This window comes from Gossypium hirsutum, chromosome D08 (genome assembly GCF_007990345.1).
Source record: "Gossypium hirsutum isolate 1008001.06 chromosome D08, Gossypium_hirsutum_v2.1, whole genome shotgun sequence".
Taxonomy (NCBI): Eukaryota; Viridiplantae; Streptophyta; class Magnoliopsida; order Malvales; family Malvaceae; genus Gossypium; species Gossypium hirsutum.
In genome coordinates, this window is record NC_053444.1 from 44208654 (window position 1) to 44230048 (window position 21395).

A 21395-nucleotide genomic window follows, 5' to 3' on the forward strand; every position below is an offset into this window, starting at 1 on the left:
AACAACGCAGCACACAAAGAAACAAAAAAGAAGAAAAGAAAATAGCGAAGGACAGATTTTTTTCTTTCTTTTTCATTATTCTGGTTTTTTCGATATATGGATCGATTTGTAAGAAAGCAGGGGAAAAGGAAAAAAAGAAAGCATTCAAAGAAATCAAAAACCCCACGAATATTGTATCAAAATCTTCGAAAGAAAAGCAATATAAAAAAAAACAGTTTCAAAAGGTGACTAGGAATCCTTTTGACTATCTCTTTGCTTTCAATTGCTTTTTTCAATTGTTATTTTTCTTTTTACACGTTCTGTTTACTATTTTATAAAAGAAAATAAACAAGGAGGCGGGTTTACCTTATATCGGTGCTGTCGAATCCTCATCGCTTCGTCGCAATCGAAGTTCGAATGAGGATTGGGGCATGAGAACGGGGGATGAGAAACCCTAGCAGAGACGAAAGAGGATGAGGCGGCCTCCCTCTGACCTGGACTTAGGGCTGAAACATTTTGTTTCAGATTTTGGGGTGCTTAAATAGATGTATAAAATGACGCCGTTTGAGGCTGGATTTCATAGCTTCAAAACGGCACCGTTTTGGCCGTTCAGTGACCACGACCCGCATGGTGACCCGACTCGGGGAGGATCCGCGTATTTGGTTTCAATGGCCTATTTATGTGTTTGGTCCTTCAATTTTTTGATTGACTGCAATTTAATCTTTTTTTTTTAATTTCGCCACATAATTCAATATTGTTTTCAATTTCGTCCTTTTGTCAGTTGAGGAGACAAACATTCGAAGCGACGCTGTTTCCAATGATCTGACTTGATTGCCAGATAGGATTTGTGCGTTAAATTTCTGTTCTAGTCCCTTTTATTTTAAATGAGTTTCAGTTCGGTCCCTTTTATTTCATTTTATTGCATATCTGCACTTTGACTTTCTATTTTAGTTTCCACTTAGCTCTTTTATATATATATATATATTTACTACAAATTAAGTGCTCTTATTATTATTTAAATTATTATTTTTATAATAATCAATGATATTATTGGTACTAATTACACACATTTATTTACCTTTTTGTATATATATTTTTCTCTTATTATGTATTAATATTTTAAGTTTTTATATTATCGTATATTAGTATCCCATTTCATTATATTTTATTGGTATTATAAATAACGGTTTTAGAGTTATCATACATTTATTTTAACCTATTATGTATTATTTATTTAAAATCATGGTATCATTGTTCCAAAGTTACTACTTATTATTATTTAAAGTTATCTTACATTTATTTTATTGTTTTAATTATAATTTGTACACATTTTAATGTTTTCATTTTATTTATAAGATTTTTCTTTACATTTTACTATGTTTTTTTAAATTGTTCTTTATAAAAATAAAACTCTTATATAGTATTATTTTATACTTTCGCGTTAACATATAATAAATCATTTTATTTTTATACGTATGGTATTTTTTATTGGCATTCATTTATTATTAGTGTTTTTAACAAATATTGTGGTTTATGAATTATCGCCTCGTATCGTGCATTGTTATTCCGTTGTGCTTTATTCGTTCGAAAAACCTGTTTAGTATAGTTTAAGTATCAAAACCAATTTATTCAAAGGTTTTCAAAAATAACGCAATACTCGAAATTTGGAATCCTCGAGAGAATTGAGCCCTAACGTATTGAGTTCCAATATTCCTCGTTGAATCTAAATAATCAAAAATTTTCTTTAATCAAAACACGCAAATAAAAATTCATTCTCGGGAATTCGATACGTTGTGTCCTAACGTATTGGATATGACATGTTGTTTTCTCGAGACGAGGATTTTTCTAACAAATAAAAATAAAGGCAATATTCGATATTTAGGAATTTTGTGAAATTGAACCCTAACTTACTGGGTTTTGATTTTTTTTTATTTGACCCAAATCGGATATCCTTCTCAAATGCATAGATTTTAAAAGTCAAGAGATAAATGTAATTTTGAGGATTTAAAATGTTGCACTCTAACTTACTGAGTGTGACGATTATTTCTTTGAAATAAATTAATCTCATCCTCCAATTCATTTTACTCAAATTTTCTTTTCAAAGGATCGTATTTTAAAATCTTTTCAAATTCTCTACACTAAGATATTAAACAATCATTTCGGTACCAATTTTGGGCGTTATGAGGGTGCTAACCCTTCCTTGTGCGTAATCGACTCCCGAACCTGTTTTCTCAAAATTCGTAGATCTAAAATCGTTTTCAAGGTGATCCGATCACACCTCAATAAAGGATCGGTGGCGACTCCCATTTTAATTTTCAAAGTCGACTCCTATTTTTCAAAAATTTAAAAATGGTTTTGACATACAACATCAATTACTTATTCTTCTTGTTTGACATATAAATTAAGAAAAACCTACTACTTTGTTTTGGTGTCAGTATATTTAATATATAAATAGATGACGTTTAAAACAAGATTTATCTACTTAAGTAAACATGATAAATCTCTCTCACCCTCTCCCTATATTTTGGCCCTTGAATAGTCACTTAATCCCCCAAATCACAAGAGAAATGGGTGCTACAAGAGTCACTGAAACCCTTGTGCTTTCTCTCCTCCTCCTCCTCTCAGGTTCCTCCGCCACTCAAAGGAGGAAAACCCGAGCAGCGCCCCGGATGCCTTGTAAACAAATGGTGTTTTACTTCCACGACATTCTTTACAATGGGGAGAATGCCAAAAACGCAACTTCAGCCATAGTGGGCGCACCTGCTTGGGGCAACCGCACAATCTTGGCTGGACAAAACCATTTTGGTAACGTGGTTGTGTTTGACGATCCCATAACCTTAGACAATAATTTACTTTCGATCCCGGTGGGACGTGCACAAGGCTTTTATTTGTATGATAGGAAAGATTATTTCACAGCATGGTTAGGGTTTTCGTTTTTTTTCAACTCTACTCTGCACAGGGGGAGCATCACCTTTGCCGGGGCTGATCCTTTGAACAAAACAAGGGACATCTCGGTGATTGGTGGCACTGGGGATTTCTTTATGGCCAGAGGTATAGCCACTTTGATGACTGATGCAGTTGAAGGGGATGTCTATTTTAGGCTCCAAGTTTATATTAAATTATTTGAGTGTTGGTAACTAGTATAATGCCGCTGCTATCTGCTTTCTCATCTTGTTTTTCGTTTTGCGGCATATTTTCATATGGTCTTTAGTTGTATATTTTCTTTTTTTGACGTGTGATTGTCAACTGAGTTAAGATATAATTTAAGATACAGTTGACATTATTCAAGTGAGCGTATCGTTCTATTAAGAATGTTAATGTTTAATTTTAAATATTATATATCAAAAAATAATAATATAATGCAGCATAAAATTAAATCTTTTACCTATTATTAAAAATTACTAGCTCACTCTTAATTTCCATTTCGATTCACCTTCCTTATTCTTTCAACACTTCAACGTTTAGCCCTTTTTTTTGTGATTAAGAGATAAAATAGTTATTAAAATTTTAAAGATAAAGTAAGTTTGAAAGTGCAAATTAGAGTCAAATATGAAAATGTAGTGGCAATACATGCATAAGCTGGATCAGTGGCTTTTAATCCTGGATATAAATATTCGAGAAGTGAAAGTTCAACAACTTATAATCTCTCCTTCTTTGAGTGATTAAATCTTCTTATAATCTCCATATAAGTAGCATAAATTCTCTTATAATCGCTCTTTAAACTGAAACACAATTAACAGAGAAAAAGATCTACTCCTTTGGAATCCAACTGCTTCCTTTAAACTAGTTATCCATACAAAAACCAAGCGGAAGTAAAAAGACATATTTTAACTACTAATTGCATTTTCAAGTGGAAACCTAGATTAGAATTTTAGATATAACAGTATTTTAAAGGGCAATTACGTAAAATAGATATTTGAAAAATACTAAAAAAATCTTGATTAAAATTATATTCATTATTTTAATAAAAAATTATATTCTTGTCTAAATTATATATTAATGGAGTCAAGATAAAATTAATAGAAAATAAATTATTATTATTATACATAATAAAATAAATTAATTCAATTCATCATATATGTTTTTAATTTATAGAATAAAAAATAAAAACTGTCAAAGATTTAGTTAGGTTAATAGTTAAATGATTATTGATTTAGTCTTCTATTCAAGCTTATGTTAAAAAAAAATATTGAATTCAAAAAATAAATTTAGAAAAACATTAGAAATTCATAAGTTGAGATTCGTTTTAAACCTAGAGATGTTGATGGAAAAATTCATGTTAGGCCTATGTATGGTGTCTTGTAAAATACATAATTGTAAGTCCTACTTGACCCAATTTTACTTAAGTCTGTATATATTTGTTAATGATTAACTTAAGTTTATTTAAATTTACTCATTTGTTTTTATTTTTTAAAATATAAATATAAATATTTTTATTTAATATTTATAATTACATATTTCAATACCATAAATCTAAACCTTAAACTTTAAATGTAAAAAAATTTATATATTTTTTAATATTTATACTATAGTATAACGTGCTTAATTTTTATATGATATTAATTACAAGCTTAATTTCTTTTGCTCAAACTCATTTTTTGGTCTTAATAATTTTTTATACCCTTGTAAATTTTGGATTGACCTTCAAATATTCAGACCCTTGAATAAGTTTATTTAAATTTAACTCTTTTTTATTATGCAATAATCATTATATTTCTTATTTAATTTATATATACAAAAATAAATATAAAAACTTAGTTGATCAAAAACTTAGTTGTTTGGTTTAATATTTTAAATTTAATTTAACAATCAATTTGTCAAAATTCGAGACAATCTTCAACTACTTCTGCTTGTATGTTGTATAAGATAAAAATATTATGATAAATTAAATTAAATTATTTTATTTTATTGCAGAATTTCTTTTCTTTTAATTTTAATTATGAAAAATGAGCTACACTTTCTTATAAAAGAAAAATTCTTTACAACTTAAAAAAATCGAACTTAGCGTTATTTTATTAAGGGGCATGGAGCGGGGGATTTTCATCCTAAATTAAAATCGAAATATGTTGTCAAATGAACCTATAAAACAAGGAATAGGGATGGATATAGGGGCACAAGGGGAGGTGGCTTCCTTTGAAATTTTCAAGTTCTCAAACTTTTATATGATATTCTCGATTCACCCCTTATTTCTTAACAATTCATCTCCTTTAACTTTGGGTTTATGTATCATTTACGAGGAATTTTATTTTTTACTTCTTAAATTTAAAATGTTAATATTAATTGTATCAGATATTGATGTAAACAGAGGCTTTGTAATTAAGTTTTATACTCCAATAACTATATTTCACTTTCAAAACAAAGATAAAAGGTCCAATTATTTTACCAGGAATGTGTTTATAACCAATTTTAATATTTTTAAAACAATTTTTTATTTTCATATTACATCTTATGGTTGAGAGGCTTGAGATTATTGATGATTTATGTCAAGCTTTATAGCGCAAATCTCAAGATATACTTAATGTGATGTAGTTAGTTTCATCCACAAAAGCTCTTCATCAGAAACAAAGACAATGTATTTGGAATGCAATATTAAAGAAAGGTGAAATCATTTTGTGAAGACCAAGATATAAAAGTCTCTTATTTGAGTGCTAGATATAACGTTGATTGAGGTTGGTCTCGCAATCAAGGAGATATCTTACAATTGAGTATGACTATTAATTTGATATATTCATTTTTGTTATAGATTTGTTGTTACAAGAAATGGATTCATGCTTCAATGATAATACAGTGGAGTTGCTAGTGATGGAAAAAATTCGATTCGAAATCAATTTTCTTGCACAACGGAAAAATAAAATTTTAAAAATTGAGCTGGTTTGTGATGTTAATAACAATAAACTTTTTTCCGAAATAATACTCGTGCTTTGAGCGGGACAAATCCTAGACGTTCTTGGCTTTCAACCGAACGACCTTCTCCACTATTCTTGTACCATGAATTGCTTCGAGTGTGGGCTCAAACAATTTTGAATCAAATATGGAACTAGAAATAATTTTCCTACTTTCAATAGGAAAGTAAATATCTCTTATAGGAGCCAGTAGAATCATTATTCCTGAAAATATAATTTGCACTTAGAAATAAATTCCGACTATTTTCAGGCAAAATAACAATATCTCAAATTTGTGTAAAAGTTATGTAATTTTTTAGCCTTACTGGCGACATATATAAGGAGAGGAAGTAAAACCCTAATTGAATTAGTAATACAAAAATAATACTTATTTAATAAGAAAATCAATCCCCTAGTTGAACTAGGACAAAGGGGTAGGTAATAGGGTGTGCCTCCCATTATATGTATTATGGTAGGGATCCAAGCCTCTCCTATATTAGGTCCAATTATATGTGCTTTATGGACTTTTAACTCAACACTTTATAGTTTAATCCAACCCAGTGCATGTTTTTGTCTTTCCCAAAATAAATTTTCTGTAACTTCCCAAACCCGACCTAGATGTTATGGTTGAATTGTGAAGGTCCTGTTGAACATCTAAACTACGAATCTACTCTATCGCTGGTTGAAAACCTCAAATATGCTTTTTAAAAAAAATAAAATCATGGTTACCTTTGTTATTTTTGTAAAACATTCATTTAATAAGTTCAACTTGTATTAAGTCAAGTTAATAACATAGTCATGGTTTTAAGAAAAACACATTGCTTATCATTGCTTTTGAAAAACCCTATTAAGTTTAGTTGCAGCGAAAAACTGATTAAATAACTAATAATTTATTAAACCAAGTAACATGCTTAGTCCAATTTCAGAATATACTTATAAATCAATTTAAAGTATGTAAATTATGCATGCATGGTAAACCCTAAAATAAAAACAAACCCATACCACAGTTCAAATAGCTTTACAGTGCAAAAACCATATAAATTTAGGGAACTTTAACTAAAACAAAATTAAATAGAATCTAAGTTCGAAGCCTGCCGTACGTCCGCATGCCGTGTTCGATCCCAGTCTCGTTCATTACCTGAGAGGTTTGAAGTAATGGGGTGAGCTAACTAGCTCAATGTGAGTGTAATCAATAAGTACATTCAACTTTCGTTTAAGATCAATCACTCAAAACATCCATATAACACAATCATAGCAACCATATAAACATTAGAATGAGTCATGGACATATCATAATGCAAAAAAAAGAATTTGTACCCAACCATCCACTACACACCACGAGTTTCCTAAAACTCGTCTACCAAACTCCAAACAGTGCAAGTAAAGCTTAATGTGCTTAAACCACCATATAAACATAATGCATATTCTGCCATTTAACATAGAATGTGATAAAATCGCCAGTCTCCACAGTACTCCCGTGCAGTGCACTAACTACATGTAAATGCAGACTTAATATGCCGCCAATACTCCACGGAACTCCTTCGTCAACCACAATATCCCACCCACCCCACCCCATGCACATGTATAATCGTTTTTCATTCAATACTTTTCATAGCATTTTACCTAACAAGATTTCGAGTTTTCAATATTTAATTCTAAAGTAAAACATGTTATACATACAATCAATCACACAATACATCAAAAAGTCTTTCATATAAGTAGCATACAATCAACCAAACAATTTTGTAAACATGCCATTTAGTTAAGGCCAGTAACGTACCTGATTTAGCCACTTTAACACATTCACTTAGTCAATTAAATGATCCTGACCAACAAGCTTATTCCATATTTGGATCATATAAAATATTATTAAAATATTCAAGTTAACAAGTTAGGACCAATACATTATTTTTTGCACTACTGTAAAACACTGCGAAACCCGTAGTTTCTCCTTAAGACCTTAAATCGATCCTAAATTAAAAATTAATATTTTATCAAATTAATATACCACTGAACCCACCCTAAAACACCTTTTCATGGGTTCAAATCAAACAACACAACTATAACAATTTTTTGGATCTAAATTAATTAGGTTTCTTACACTGGTTTGATGCGAAACGTATGCGCGAACGCCAATCAGCTTTACTGTCAGTTTGGGGTGTTTGGGCCGGCACCTAACACCATTAAATACTGAAAAATCAGTAGCTATATAATCATAAAATTCTTTAACCCAAATTATAATTTTTCCCAACAATTAAGCCAAAACTACGCATTAGCCTATAATCAACCACACTAATGCTTCTCGAATTGTCTAATCTAAGTCATCGAATGATGAAGATTGAATTTTCCTAAATCACACATGATTAAAGGCTCATTAGGAGAGTTTCTTCAGACCAAGATATATCTGGAAATAGGTGGGCAAATTTAAAGAAAAAAACAGCCTCCTTTTGCTGCCTCTAGGCATGGCGCACCAGCACTAATAGTGGCAAATCGAGGCTAATTTAAAAAGCCAATTGAAATAAATTTTGAAGGCTGGAAAAATACCCATAAAATAATTAAAATTTACCCCCATCCAGATTTGGAAATTTGGGTATTCCCTTGAAAGATTCATCAAGAAAATTAAAGAAAATAGGCACTTACACAAGCTAGAAGAAAAGGGCAACAATGGTACTTTTTGGGCAGCAATGGGGATTGTTCTTGGAGGTAAAGGATTTTAGATTTATGGTTGGAAAAATGAAATCAAGAAGGAGAGGAGAATGGTGCAAGAACTTGTTGCAAAATAAAAGAAAAAGAAGATGGTTGTTCTAGGTGGTTTGGGCGGTGGCAATAAGAGGAAAAGAAAGAAAATTTTAAGAGAAGAGAGGAGAGAAAGAGGAAGGGGCGATTAGGGCAGACTAAAAATCAATTAAGGGCTGATTAAATTAATTAAGAGTGATGTTCATACCTATATTTTACTAGGTATGGATGACACATATAAAGGAAATTAATGGATTTTTGAAAAATTAAATTATTTGCATGGGAAAGGAATTGAACTTGGGACATCAATCTAATTTCCATGCTTCCTCATTTTCTTTTAACCACTGGGCTAATTACTCATCTTGAAATAATTTTGCATTCCTATTAAGCTAAAATTTGGGATGTTACAACTCTACCTCATGTAAAGAAATTTCGACCGCGAAATTTACCTAACTCGAAGAGGTGAGGATACTGAAGTCAAATTGAGTCTTCTGGTTCCCAAGTAGCCTCCTTAATGCCATGATTTCTCCAAAGCACTTTAACTAAAGGAATTTTCTTTCATCTCTAAACCTTAACCTCACGATCCAATATTCAAACAGACTCCTCATTAAACGTCAAATCTGGTCTAACCTCGATCTCCTCTACTGGGACAACATGCGAGGGATCAGATTGATACTATCTTAACATTGAGATGTGAAACGCATCGTGGATACGATCCAAATTAGGAGACAATTCTAGCTTATGTGCCATGAGCCAATAAACCTAGGGCTTAACTTACCCTTTCGACCAAACCTCAAAACCTTCTTCGATAGAGATACTTTAAGGAAAAGCAAATCTCCCACATTAAACTCAATGCCCTTATGCTTCTAGTCGACATATGACTTCTGTCTATCAGAAGCTGCCTTCAATCAATCTCGAATTAATTGAATCTTATCCTCAGTCTCACAAACTAATTCTAGACCCTTTAAGTTTCTTTCACCTACTTCAATCCAACATAAAGGTGAACGACACCTACGAGCATAAAGAGCCTTGTAAAGTGCCATTTGGATACTTGAATCGAAGTTGTTATTATAGGCGAGCTCCGCCATCGGTAGATACTCCTCCTAACTACCCTGAAAATCAATCACACAACTCTTCAGCATATCCTCCAAAATTTGAATGACCCTTGCCGGTTGACCATCCGATTATGGATGAAAAGCTATACTGAAATCTAACCGAGTACCCAAAGCCCCGTACAATTTCTTCCCAAACTAAGACATAAATCGAGGATTCTGATCTGAAATAGTTGACATTGGCACTCCATGCAGTTTCACTATTTCGAAAATGTAGAGCTTAGCTAGCCTTTGAAGAGAATAATCATTGCGGACGAGAATGAAATGGGAGAGCTTCGTCAATCTATCCACTATGACTCAAATTGAATCTTTCTTAGTAGGTGTTAAAGGCAACCCACTAACAAAGTCCATTGTCACAATCTCCCACTTCCACTGTGGAATTCATATTAGTTGGAGTAACCCTTATGGAAACTGATGCGCAACCTTGACTTGCTGGCAAGTCAAACATTTTGACACGAACTCCATTATTTCCTGTTTAAGATTCGACCACCAATACACTTCTCTTAAATCACGATACATTTTAGTATCACCAAGATGCATAACATAAGGGCTGCTATGTTCCTTCTGAAGTATAGACTGTCCCAAACTCTGATCACTAGGTGTATTTGCCTCTGAAGCAAAAAACTCCCTCAGAATTAATCTCAAAATCCTCAGTCAACCCATCCTCAACTGTTGAAATCAAAGTGCTAGAGATTTATCTAAACCTTTCTTATCTTTGATTTCCTGTACCCAAACAGACTTTACTGGTAACTCAGCTAGGATACTTGCATCATCAAATAGATTTAAGCGAGCAAACATAGCCCTTAAGTCAGACATTGTCGTTCGGCTCAAAGCATCGACCACTACATTGGCTTTCCCAGGGTGATACTTTATCGTAAAATCATATTCTTTTAACAATTCAATGCATCTATGTTTTCTCAAGTTAAGTTGCTTCTATGTAAGGAGATATTTGAGATTTTTGTGATCAGTGTAAATAATACACTTTTTCACCATACAAGTAATGTCTTCAGATTTTAAGAGCAAAAACAATAGTTGCTAATTCTAAATCATGTGTACGGTAATTGCATTCATGTGGCCTAACATATCTCAACACATAAGCTATTACCTTACTATCTTGCACTAGCACACATCCTAGCCCAACACGCGACACTGTACTCAACATATTCTTTACCAGATTTTGGCTGAATTAGAACAAGAGCTTCCTTCAACATGGATTTTAATTTCTCAAAGCTAGTTTGCTGCTCTTTTCCCCACTTAAATGGAGTGTTCTTCCTTAATAGCTTAGTCAACGGGGATGCTATTAAGGAAAAACCCTCAACAAACCTTCGATAATACTTAGTGAGACCTAGAAAACTCTGAATCTCCAAGACATTCTTCGGTTGCTTCTAATCTAAGATTGATTCCACCATTGGGATCTACGCGGATACCTTCAGCTAATACCACGTGATCCAAAAATATAACTTCCTTCAACTAGAATTTACACTTATTGATTTTAGCAAAAAGCTACTTTTCATGAAGTATTTGTAGGAGCACTCTTAAATGTTCGTCGTGCTCAAATTCTATCTTGGAATATACTATAATGTCATCGATGAACACAACGATGAATTGATCAAGGACAGGCTGAAAGACATGACTCATAAGATCCATAAATGTCATTGGCACATAAGTCAACCCAAAACGCATGACTAGGAACTCCTAATATCCATAACGAGTTTGAAAAAGTAGTCTTGGGAATATCAGATTCTTTTACATTAAGTTGGTAATACCTAAATCTCAAGTTAATTTTAGAGAATATAATTGTATTTTTGAATTGATCGAATAGGTCATCAATTCTTGGTAAAGGATATTTGTTCTTTATAGTTAACTTGTTTAGCTATTAGTAATCAATGCATAATCGAAGTGTACCATCTTTTTTCTTCGTAAACAAAATCGGTCCACCCCATGGCAAAACATTAGGCCTAATGAAACCCCTATCCAACAATTCTTGCAATTATAATTTCAAATCCTTTAACTCTTTAGGTGCAACGTAGTAGGGAGCAATGGACATCTGTGCCGTTCTTGGCAACAATTCAATATCGAACTCCACCTCCTGATCTAGAGGCAACCATGACAGTTCCTCAGGAAAAACATTAAAAAAACATTTTACTGTAGAAATGCTATCAATAGAAGAATCAACGAGGCTTACATCTCAAACATAAACAAAAAATGTTTCACACCCTTTCCGTATCATCTTCTCTACTACCATAACAGAGACCACATTGGATAAAAGTCACCAAAGTTACTCTCTTTAGTATACAATTCAAACGGACTTGTTGTTCAACCAAACAGTCTATCCCAAGAATTAGATTAAATTCATTGAAAGGCAATTCCATTAAGTTGGAGGGAAAAATCTCTTTTTGAATTTCTAAAGGGCATCTACTATAAGTTTTATTCACAAGTACAAATGATCCTAAATGACTAACTACAATAATAGTGTTTTTAGTTTTCTTTACCCCAATGCCCAATTTTACAGCCACATCACAAGGATTATAAGAATGGGTAGATCCTATATCAATCAATACAAAATAAGGCACCGAATAGATGGTAAAGCTACTTGTTATGACGTCAGCCACATCTCTATCCTCTCAACGTCTAGCCGCATATACCAATTTAAGTTGCCTAGTTTCAACCCGATTCACACCCTGAGTCGGTGCTCTCTGTCCTTGATTACCATTACCATTTTTGTTTTGATTACGACCTCTCTGAGCACCTTGATTACCTCTCTAATTTTGACCCCTGACTGGGCCTTAATTTCGAATTGGTACTTGCATCTGATCATTCCGGCATGGACAATCCTTAATCTTGTGCTCTATCGAGCCATAAGTCAAACAAACACCTATTCTTCTCCAACTCTCGCCAATAGAGCACCTCTCACAAAGCTGACATACCTGGATCTTCCATTCTCTAGGGCCCACTACTTCCCAATTCTGCGGTGACCTAGCCTCTCTAGCTTGCTTAACAGGACGCGGATTTAGGCCAGCAAAGCCCACCTCTCTCTTAGGTTGACCTCTCTATTCCCTTTTTTCTTGTGCTCCACGTATTTAATCTCCTCAATAATTTTGGTCTTCTCAACCAAAGCCTCAAAAACATGCTCCGAATATGGAGCTACTTAAACCTTGAGGTCATACCTCAAACCCTCTTGAAAACGAAAACTCTTTTCTTGCTCAGATGCCACCATACTAGGTGCATAGCGACTCAACCTAAAAAATTCCACCTCATACTCAAAAACTGTTATATCGCATTGTTTCAACTTTATAAATTCTGACAGATAAGCCTCCACATAGCGAGGATCCACAAACTTACCGTGAAAGGCATCCTGAAAATAGGCTCACTCTATACGCTCTGGAAAGGTAACCCTAACCACTGATTACCACAACCTATATGCCTCATCCCTCAACAAGGATACAACACCCTTAAGTTTTTCCTCATGAGTGCAGTCTAAATCATCCAATATACGTTCAGTGGTCTCCATCCAGTACTCAGTCACTGTAGGAGTAGTTCCTGTAATACCCCTGAACAACTTTGCCCCACCTGAATGGAGCCTCTCCGCAAGCGTCCCACAATTAACACCACCAATCGGGGCCCCAACAACCCGATTCAAAGCCCTTAACAAAGCTTGTATTACTAGATCATCCTTATCATATTTATTATCATCATAATTCATATTACCCCTATTTCCACCCTCAGTAGTGGGTTCACTAATGGCCTCATTGGGCTCACCATTCTGAACGAGCTTTTGTAACACAGAAGACTCAGCCGGAGCCATTAGAGTTTGCCCTTTACGACCCCTCTTACCACGAGTTATCATTCCATGGGTATTCACTTCATTGTTTTATGGAATCTACAATTTACAAGTAGAAATATATTAAGTATTTTGGTTTAATCTTTTATCGCAGTTTTAACTAAGTTATTTCATTTATAAGTTTTATACAATAGTCTCTAGTGTCTTTCTAAAGTTTCAATATTGTTTCTATGGCATGGCATCAGACCTTCGGACTTCGTCCTTTCCTGAAAGAAATAATTTTCAAAATACTATGGCTTGTTTTTCCCAAAAATTCAGTTTTTATAAAAGCATGCATGCAGACCTGTTTTTGAAGAGAATAAAAAAATTCAGTCTGAGGTTTTGAACCTTGGCTCTAATACCAATAAATGTAACCTCTCAAACTCAGCCTAGACGTTATGGTCAAATCGTGAAGGTCACGTTGGACACCTAAACTACAAATCTACCCTATTATTGGTTGAAAACCTCAAATACACTTTCTTTTAAATAAAATTGTTGTTACCTTTGTTATTTTGGGAAAACTTTCATCTAATAAGTCAAGTTAAAAACATTGGCGTGGTTTCAAGAAAAACACAGATTACTCATCATTGCTTTTGAAAAATCCTATTAAGTTTATTTGTAGTGGAAAACTGATTAAAGAACCAATTATTTATTAAGTCGAGTAATATTCTCAGTCCAATTTCAGAATATACTTATAAATCAAGTTAAAGTATGTAAATTATGCATGCATGGTAAACCCCAAAATAGAAATAAACCCATACCACAGTTCAAATAACCTTACAGTGCAAAAACCATATAAATTTATGGAACTTTAACTAAAATAAAATTAAATGGAATCTAATTTTGAAGTTCTGCATACATCTGTATGCCATGTCCAATCCTAGTCTCGTTCACCTGAGAGGTTTGAATTAATGGGGTGACCTAACTAACTCAGTGTGAGTTTAATCAATAACTACATTCAACTTTCATTTAAGATTAATCACTCAAAACATTCATATAACACAATCATAGCAACAATATCAACATTAGAATGAGACATGCACATATCATAATGCAAAAAATGAATTCCTACCCCAACCATCTGCTACACACCACGAGTTCCCCCAAACTCATCTGCTAAACTCCAAACAGTACGAGCAAACCTCGATGTGGTTAAACCACCATATGAACATAATGCAGGTATTCTGCATTTAACATATAATGCGATAAAATCACAAGTTTCCATAGTACTCCTAGTGCAATGCACTGACTACATATAAATGCGAGCTTAATATGCCGCCAATACTCCCAAAAACTCTTTCGTCAACCATAATATCCCACCCCACCCCACCCCATGCACATGCGATATGTCATACAATATTTCAATCAAATGCACGTTTCATACGTATTATTTCAGTAGCATAGTTTACATGAAATCATTATAACGTTCACATATCAAGTGTTCAATTTCACAATCAAATTGGTGACATTTTATCATACTATCATTCAATAACACTTTAGGAAAATATTTACAGTGCTATAGTAGTTTTTCATTCAATACTTTTCATAACATTTTACCCAATAAGATTTCAGGTATTCAATATTTATTTCTAAAGTAACACATGCTATACATACAATTACTCACGCAATACATCAACAAGTCTTTCATACTAGTAGCTGACAATCAACTATTCAGTCAACCAAAACAATTTTGCAAACATGCCATTTAGTTAAGGCCAGTAACGTACCTGATTTAGCCATTTTAACATATTCACTTAGATAATTAATTAAGCCCGACCAGCAAGATTGTTCCACATTTGGATCATATAAAATATTATTAGAACATTCAAGTTAACAAGTTAGGATCGGCACCTTTTTTTCATATTACTATAGCACACTGGCGAAACCCACAGTTTCTCCTTAAGACATTAAATCAAGCCTAAATTAACAATCAATATTTTATCAAATTAATATACTACTTAACCGGCCCTAAACCACCCCTTAGGAGTTGAAATCAAACAACAAAACTATAACGAGTTTTTGGATCTAAATTAACTAGGTTTCTTACACTGGTTTGATTCAAAACATACACGCGAACGTTGTAAACTAAAAAATATATATGATTTTTCTTATATAATTCATCACCTTTTTACTTAAATTTGTTGTTAAAACCAAGTAATTATTTAATAAATTAATGAAATATGCGAAAATATGAAATTAGGACATGAAAATTATTAAAATCTGATTTTATGCTTTATTATATAGTTTTCATGCATAAAATGGCTTATTTTATATTAGTTTAAGCATATTATATTTTTAATCTATAAAGTGGGTCATGCATGATTAAATTAAAAATAAAACATAAATTTATATTTAATAATTCATTTTAAATATTTCATTAATAAATTTGATTTTAATTAATTAAGTAAATTAATTAATTGAAGTGATTAAAATTATATTATTTGGTCCTTTAAACTATCTACTATTTTGGACAGGTATGATTGTTTTCTTCTAATTGCAAAATCATCCAAATTGGGGACCAACTCAACCCAATTTTCGGTTGCACATGGCTGATCATAAATCAATTTTGGTTTAATTACACAAGATCCTTGAAGAGTTAAAGAAATCAGAGATTTTCTCGAAGATTTTTTGGTGACTAAGTCTTAGTCCTGAGTTGTGGTGGCACTCAAATTGACCAAGAATCAAGCAGAATCAGCCACATTTCCCCAATTCATGGCCAGCCATCCTTGGAAGAAGTTTCAAAAGATGGACACTCCTAGTTTTAGTAAACTAGCTCCCTTGCCTCACCTATAAATAAGAGTTCATTTCTCACTTTTTCAATCATCCCTCACTTATTCATCATTCTCTCCTCTCTCAACTCTCATAACTATCTTTCCCCCTCACGCTTATCATCATCCTTGCATAAGGATTTTAAGCAAAATTAGCCTCTTAAAGAACCCTTGGTCGGCCACCTTGGAGAACCATTAGCAAATGAGCAAAGCAAAGAAACGAAGGAGCCTCGTCAGTCAGAGTCTTGGCTGACAGCCACTCTGAATTGGGTTGAATCTTTCTTTTCTTTAATTTAATCTAAAGATGTTTGCTATGTGTTGTTTGTTCTTGTTTACAACAATGTTAGCTTAATTTTATTTAAGCTAGTATGATTTCTTTGATTAAATAATATTTATTTGATTCATGCTTATAATGTTTGTGCCTCAGTCGATCTTGTTTTCAATTAAAATCAAGTCTATATTTCGTTCATACGTGATTGGAATGCACTTGAATTAGCTGAACAATCCTGACCAGATGATGGCTAATGGACACATAATTGAAATGTGCATGCTCAATGCATGCTCAATTTAGATCCTAACTTGATTAAATTGTAGGTTGCATAACAACTCTAACCAAGCTTTGTTATCTGCATAGCTTTTAGATTTGTGTGATTAAATTGTTTCAAACCTGACACATCTTTGTTACTTCACACGAATACTAAGAAACCCTTAGTAAATAAGTATCAAAAAAATGCATATTTACTAAGTAAAGGATTCTGAAAGGACCTAATGTGGTTTCTAAACTCATGAAAGATCGAGTTGCCGTGGAATGTTTTTCCGAATGTTATTAAGCATGTTGATAGTAAATTGAGTTTAATTAAAGTAATTGTCCTAGTTTATTTATGTTATAATTATTGTAAAATTGTGTTTAATTTTACTAAAATCTATTTCATTTAGTTTGCATACTTAGGATAATTTGCATTAGGGATCATTGCATTTAGTTTAATATATTTTAATCACCACTTTTCAACTATATTGTGTTTTTATTTACCAAATTGTTAATATAATTTTACAAATTAAGTGACTTAGCACAAATACAATCCTTGTGGAGGCGATAACTCGATACTTACTTATTACTTGATAACGACTGTGTACACTTGCACAAACCTACGCGTTACAAATGTCAAAATGCTTTACTGTTGGTTTGGGGCATTTGGGTTGGCACCTAACACCATTAAATACTAAAAGTAAGTATCTATATAATAATAAAATTCTTTAACCCAATCCATTATCAATTTCGCCAAAAATTAAGTCGAAACTACGCAGTATCCCATAATCAACCGCACTTACGCTTCATGAATTGTCAGATCTGAGTCGTCGAATGATCAAGATTGAATTTTCCTAAATCACACATGGTTCAAGGCTTTTTAGGAGAGGTTCCTAAGACCAATATATTTTTGAAATAGGTGGGAAAAATTAAAGAAAAGAATAGCCCCCTTTTGGTGCCTCTAGGCTTGGTAGACCAACACCAATAGTGGCAAATTGGAGCTGATTTAAAAAGTCAATTGAAATCACTTTTGAAGGTTGGAAAAATACCCATAAAATTATTAAAATTTCCCCCAATTCTATATCTAGAAATTTGGGTATTCCTTTAAATTATTCATCAAGAAAATTAAAGAAAATAGACACTTACACAAGCTAGAAGAAATGGGTGACAATGACACTTGTTGGGTAGCAATAGGGATTGTTATTGAAGGTCAAAGATTTCAGACTTATGGCTAGAAAAATAAGGAAAATGGAAGCAAGAAGGAGAGGAGAATGGTGTAAGAACTTTTTGAAAAGGAAAAGAGAAAGAAGAATGTAACATCCCGAAATAGGGCCTAAATGGAACAGTGGTTGCGAAACCATGAATCCAAGATAGAAAAGTTTATTGTGATTAATTTTTATGATTTACCGATTGATTGGATGCATGTGTTAGAATACCGATAAGAAATTTCAGCGATTGCATGTCTGAATTGCATATTAGGGTTTAATTGTAAAAGTGGGTAAATATGAGTTATAAATGATAAAGGATTTAATTGAAGTGCATAAATGAAATAGAGGTCCTTAAATGGTAATTAGACCATTATATTTTCATGGACAAAAAATGGGCATGCATAGATAAAAAAACTAAAGTTTTAATGAAGGGCATTTTAGTTATTTGGTAATAAAAAGAATTAAAAGGGAAAAAGATGGCAAAATGTGCTCATCTTCTCCATAAGGGCCGAATTTCAAGAGACTCCATAGCTAGGGTTTCTTCACTTTCTCAAGCTCATAGTAAGTGCATCCAAGCCCCGTTTTTAATTTTTTTTTATGTTTTTGAAGTCATCGTAGCTCGATTTAGCTTATTCTACCATTAATTCATGTTAGGATTCATATTTGGAAAAATACCCATAGGTGAAATGCGTTTATTTTAATGTTTTATGGTAGAACATAAAGCTTGAAATCATGTTAAACAACTTTTGCTAGGCGGTTTTAAGTGAAAACGAGTAAAAAGACATAATCGGTAAAAATACCTAATGTTCATAAGTAAATGTTAGAGTGGGAATTTGATGTTTCCATAGAAGGGAAAAATGTTCAGCATGTCATAAAACATAAGAATAAGGGATGAAGTTTAATTTTCGAGCTTTTGGGCAAAAGTGTAAATATGCAAAAGTTTAGGAGCAAAATCATAATTTTACCAAAGTTCGAGTCAATGAATGTTTTGATGAATGTGAGTATTAAATAAGCTAGATTTTCTATTGTAACTCCCCTAAACCTAGCCTAGAAGTTAGGCTCAAATCTGGCGTGTCGCATTAAAGTGTTTTTCAAAAACCATGTTCTCATTGAAAACCCTTCTTAATTATAAGCTTAAGTAAAATCCCAGTTATGTTAGTTTATTTATTTAATTAAAATATGGTACATAGAAAAATTATTAAATTTATTCCCAAAATTTCTTTTCAGTTACAGAAGCTATGTTTAAAAGAAATCGATTTACGAAAACGTGATGTTTAAATATTGAATTGTGAAAGTGTAGTGTTTTGAAAATAGTTATTGTTTTGGAAAACCGCGATCTACTTTTAGCAGATAGAAAATGTAATAAACTGAAAATCCCAAATTAAAGACCAGAAATTAAAAGTTGAAGCTGTTCGTAGTGTGGCCACCTCTGAGTCCTCCAGTACGTCGAACCGCTTACTGAGGATTACCTTAAAAAAACAAGAATAGGGAGTGAGTTTACGAAAACTCAGTGTGTACAACCCTCATTGATCATAAAGCATGCATCACATCAATCAGGGCCTAAGCCCATTACAGTAAAGGTGGCAATTGGGCCTTAGCCCCCATCAGCCTCTGTTGGGCCTGAGCCCATATCAAATGGTACATATCACATATATCTGGGCCCAAGCCCATCTCAATATCAGAAACAGTATATGTAATGCATAAATACCCATACCAACCTTGCACTCCGTCTCCTACCCAACCCTACACTCCTGTGGGGATTAAATCGACCCATTCATCCCTACACTCCTTATGTAGCACCGGTTGCGGCACTAACCAATATTGCAGTAGAGCTGCCAATCACATAATCGGCTTAAAGCCACAGTCGTCTCATGTGACCCGTACGATCATTACATATCAATCACTTCCTCCAATACAAGATCCCAACCCAACGCAGTATGTCGTGTATGTAGTATGACATGCTCAAAATCAGTCTTATCATTAAAAGTTAAGTCAATCATACCATAGCACAAATCAGTCATTTGCCCTCTAGAGGCATTACGGTCATTTACCTTACAGGGGTATTTTGGTCATTTTACCCTTCGAGGGTATTTCGATCATTCAACAACCTTTTCTAAGGTCTATAGTTGCCTCGAGCGGCATAGATAAGCCAAATGGTCATAACGATAGAAATGGGCCCAAGGCACATATTCGGCTCAAGTGGGCCTACACGCTCGTGTGGCCCATTTAGCCCAATTTTAGTCACGGCTATGCAAACCACATAGCCCAATCCAGAATTTGCCACTTAACGGAGATTTTACCTGTGTGAGGCCCACGAGCCCATTAGGCCCACACGACCCATTTCAGCCCAATTAGGCCCAAAACTGCCCTTGACCTTGCGATCGTCATGGTCGGCTCATTATATCCTATCCACCCAAGAAAATTTACTCGCGTAGGGCCCACGGGCCTGTTGGGCCCACTCGGCCCAATCCGGTCCATTTGGCCCAAAAATGGCCTAAGACCACGAGATCGCTCGTAGTGACCTCTGTCGTTGTATCGACTCATCCACATGCACGTCCATGCGCTCATGTGATAGTTGTAGCCATACTTTCTGCTTTTCGGTATTACGTGATTTCGAAATTTGTCGATCTACAATTGGAGAAGTGTGTGTACACACCTGTTTAAGCAATCGTTTCAAGTTTCTCAAGTGCCCCAACCTTGATCAATAAAAAAAAGGCCACACTCCTATTCCATTGCCAGAGATTATTCACTAGGCCTTAGGGAAACCTTGCATAAGAATCGAATCTTATCAAACACCCATTCAAGTGAAAAGTTTAAGCTAAACGAGTCCTCACTTACCGATAACGCAAATTCAATAGTTGATAATCATCCTACACCCTCTTTAAGGGCCGAAACCAAAAGTACTAAGAATAATGGGGATAAAATGGGGCAACAGTACTCTTATTTGAGAATGTCAGAAAACATATGATGTTAGAAGAAGAAAGGGCCTTTAATGTTAAGGAGAAACCAGAAGAAAAAACCATGAGCAGTTACCCTTTTTGTCAGAAGACTTTTGTAAACCAATACGATAATACCACTAAGAGAGCAAGAGAATATTCGGCCAAGTATCCCAAAAGAGAAGGACGAAGAATAGAGCCCAGTATTCGACAAGGGTTAGAGAATAAAAATGTAAAAAACTATTGAAAGGAGAGGAGAATGAGAATGGAAGAGAGGGGAAGAGAAGAGTAAAGATTCGGCCAGAGAATATGGAGAGATTAAGAACACTCAGAGAGTATACGGTTAAGGCTCAGACAGAAAGAGGAGGAGCAAAGTTCAGCTTTGGCACATAAACGGATTGAAACAAAGTAAGGCCAAGAATAAAAAT

At 33.6% G+C, this 21395-nt stretch overlaps 1 protein-coding gene across 1 annotated transcript; it reads left to right on the forward strand.

Annotated features, from left to right (window-relative positions):
* The first annotated feature begins 2546 nt into the window (after positions 1 to 2546).
* On the forward strand, positions 2547 to 3267 carry LOC121219803 (disease resistance response protein 206). The gene has a single exon (XM_041098173.1). It carries the CDS (start codon positions 2547 to 2549, stop codon positions 3114 to 3116), a length of 570 nt encoding a protein of 189 aa, XP_040954107.1. The 3' UTR covers positions 3117 to 3267.
* The last annotated feature ends 18128 nt before the right edge of the window (positions 3268 to 21395 follow it).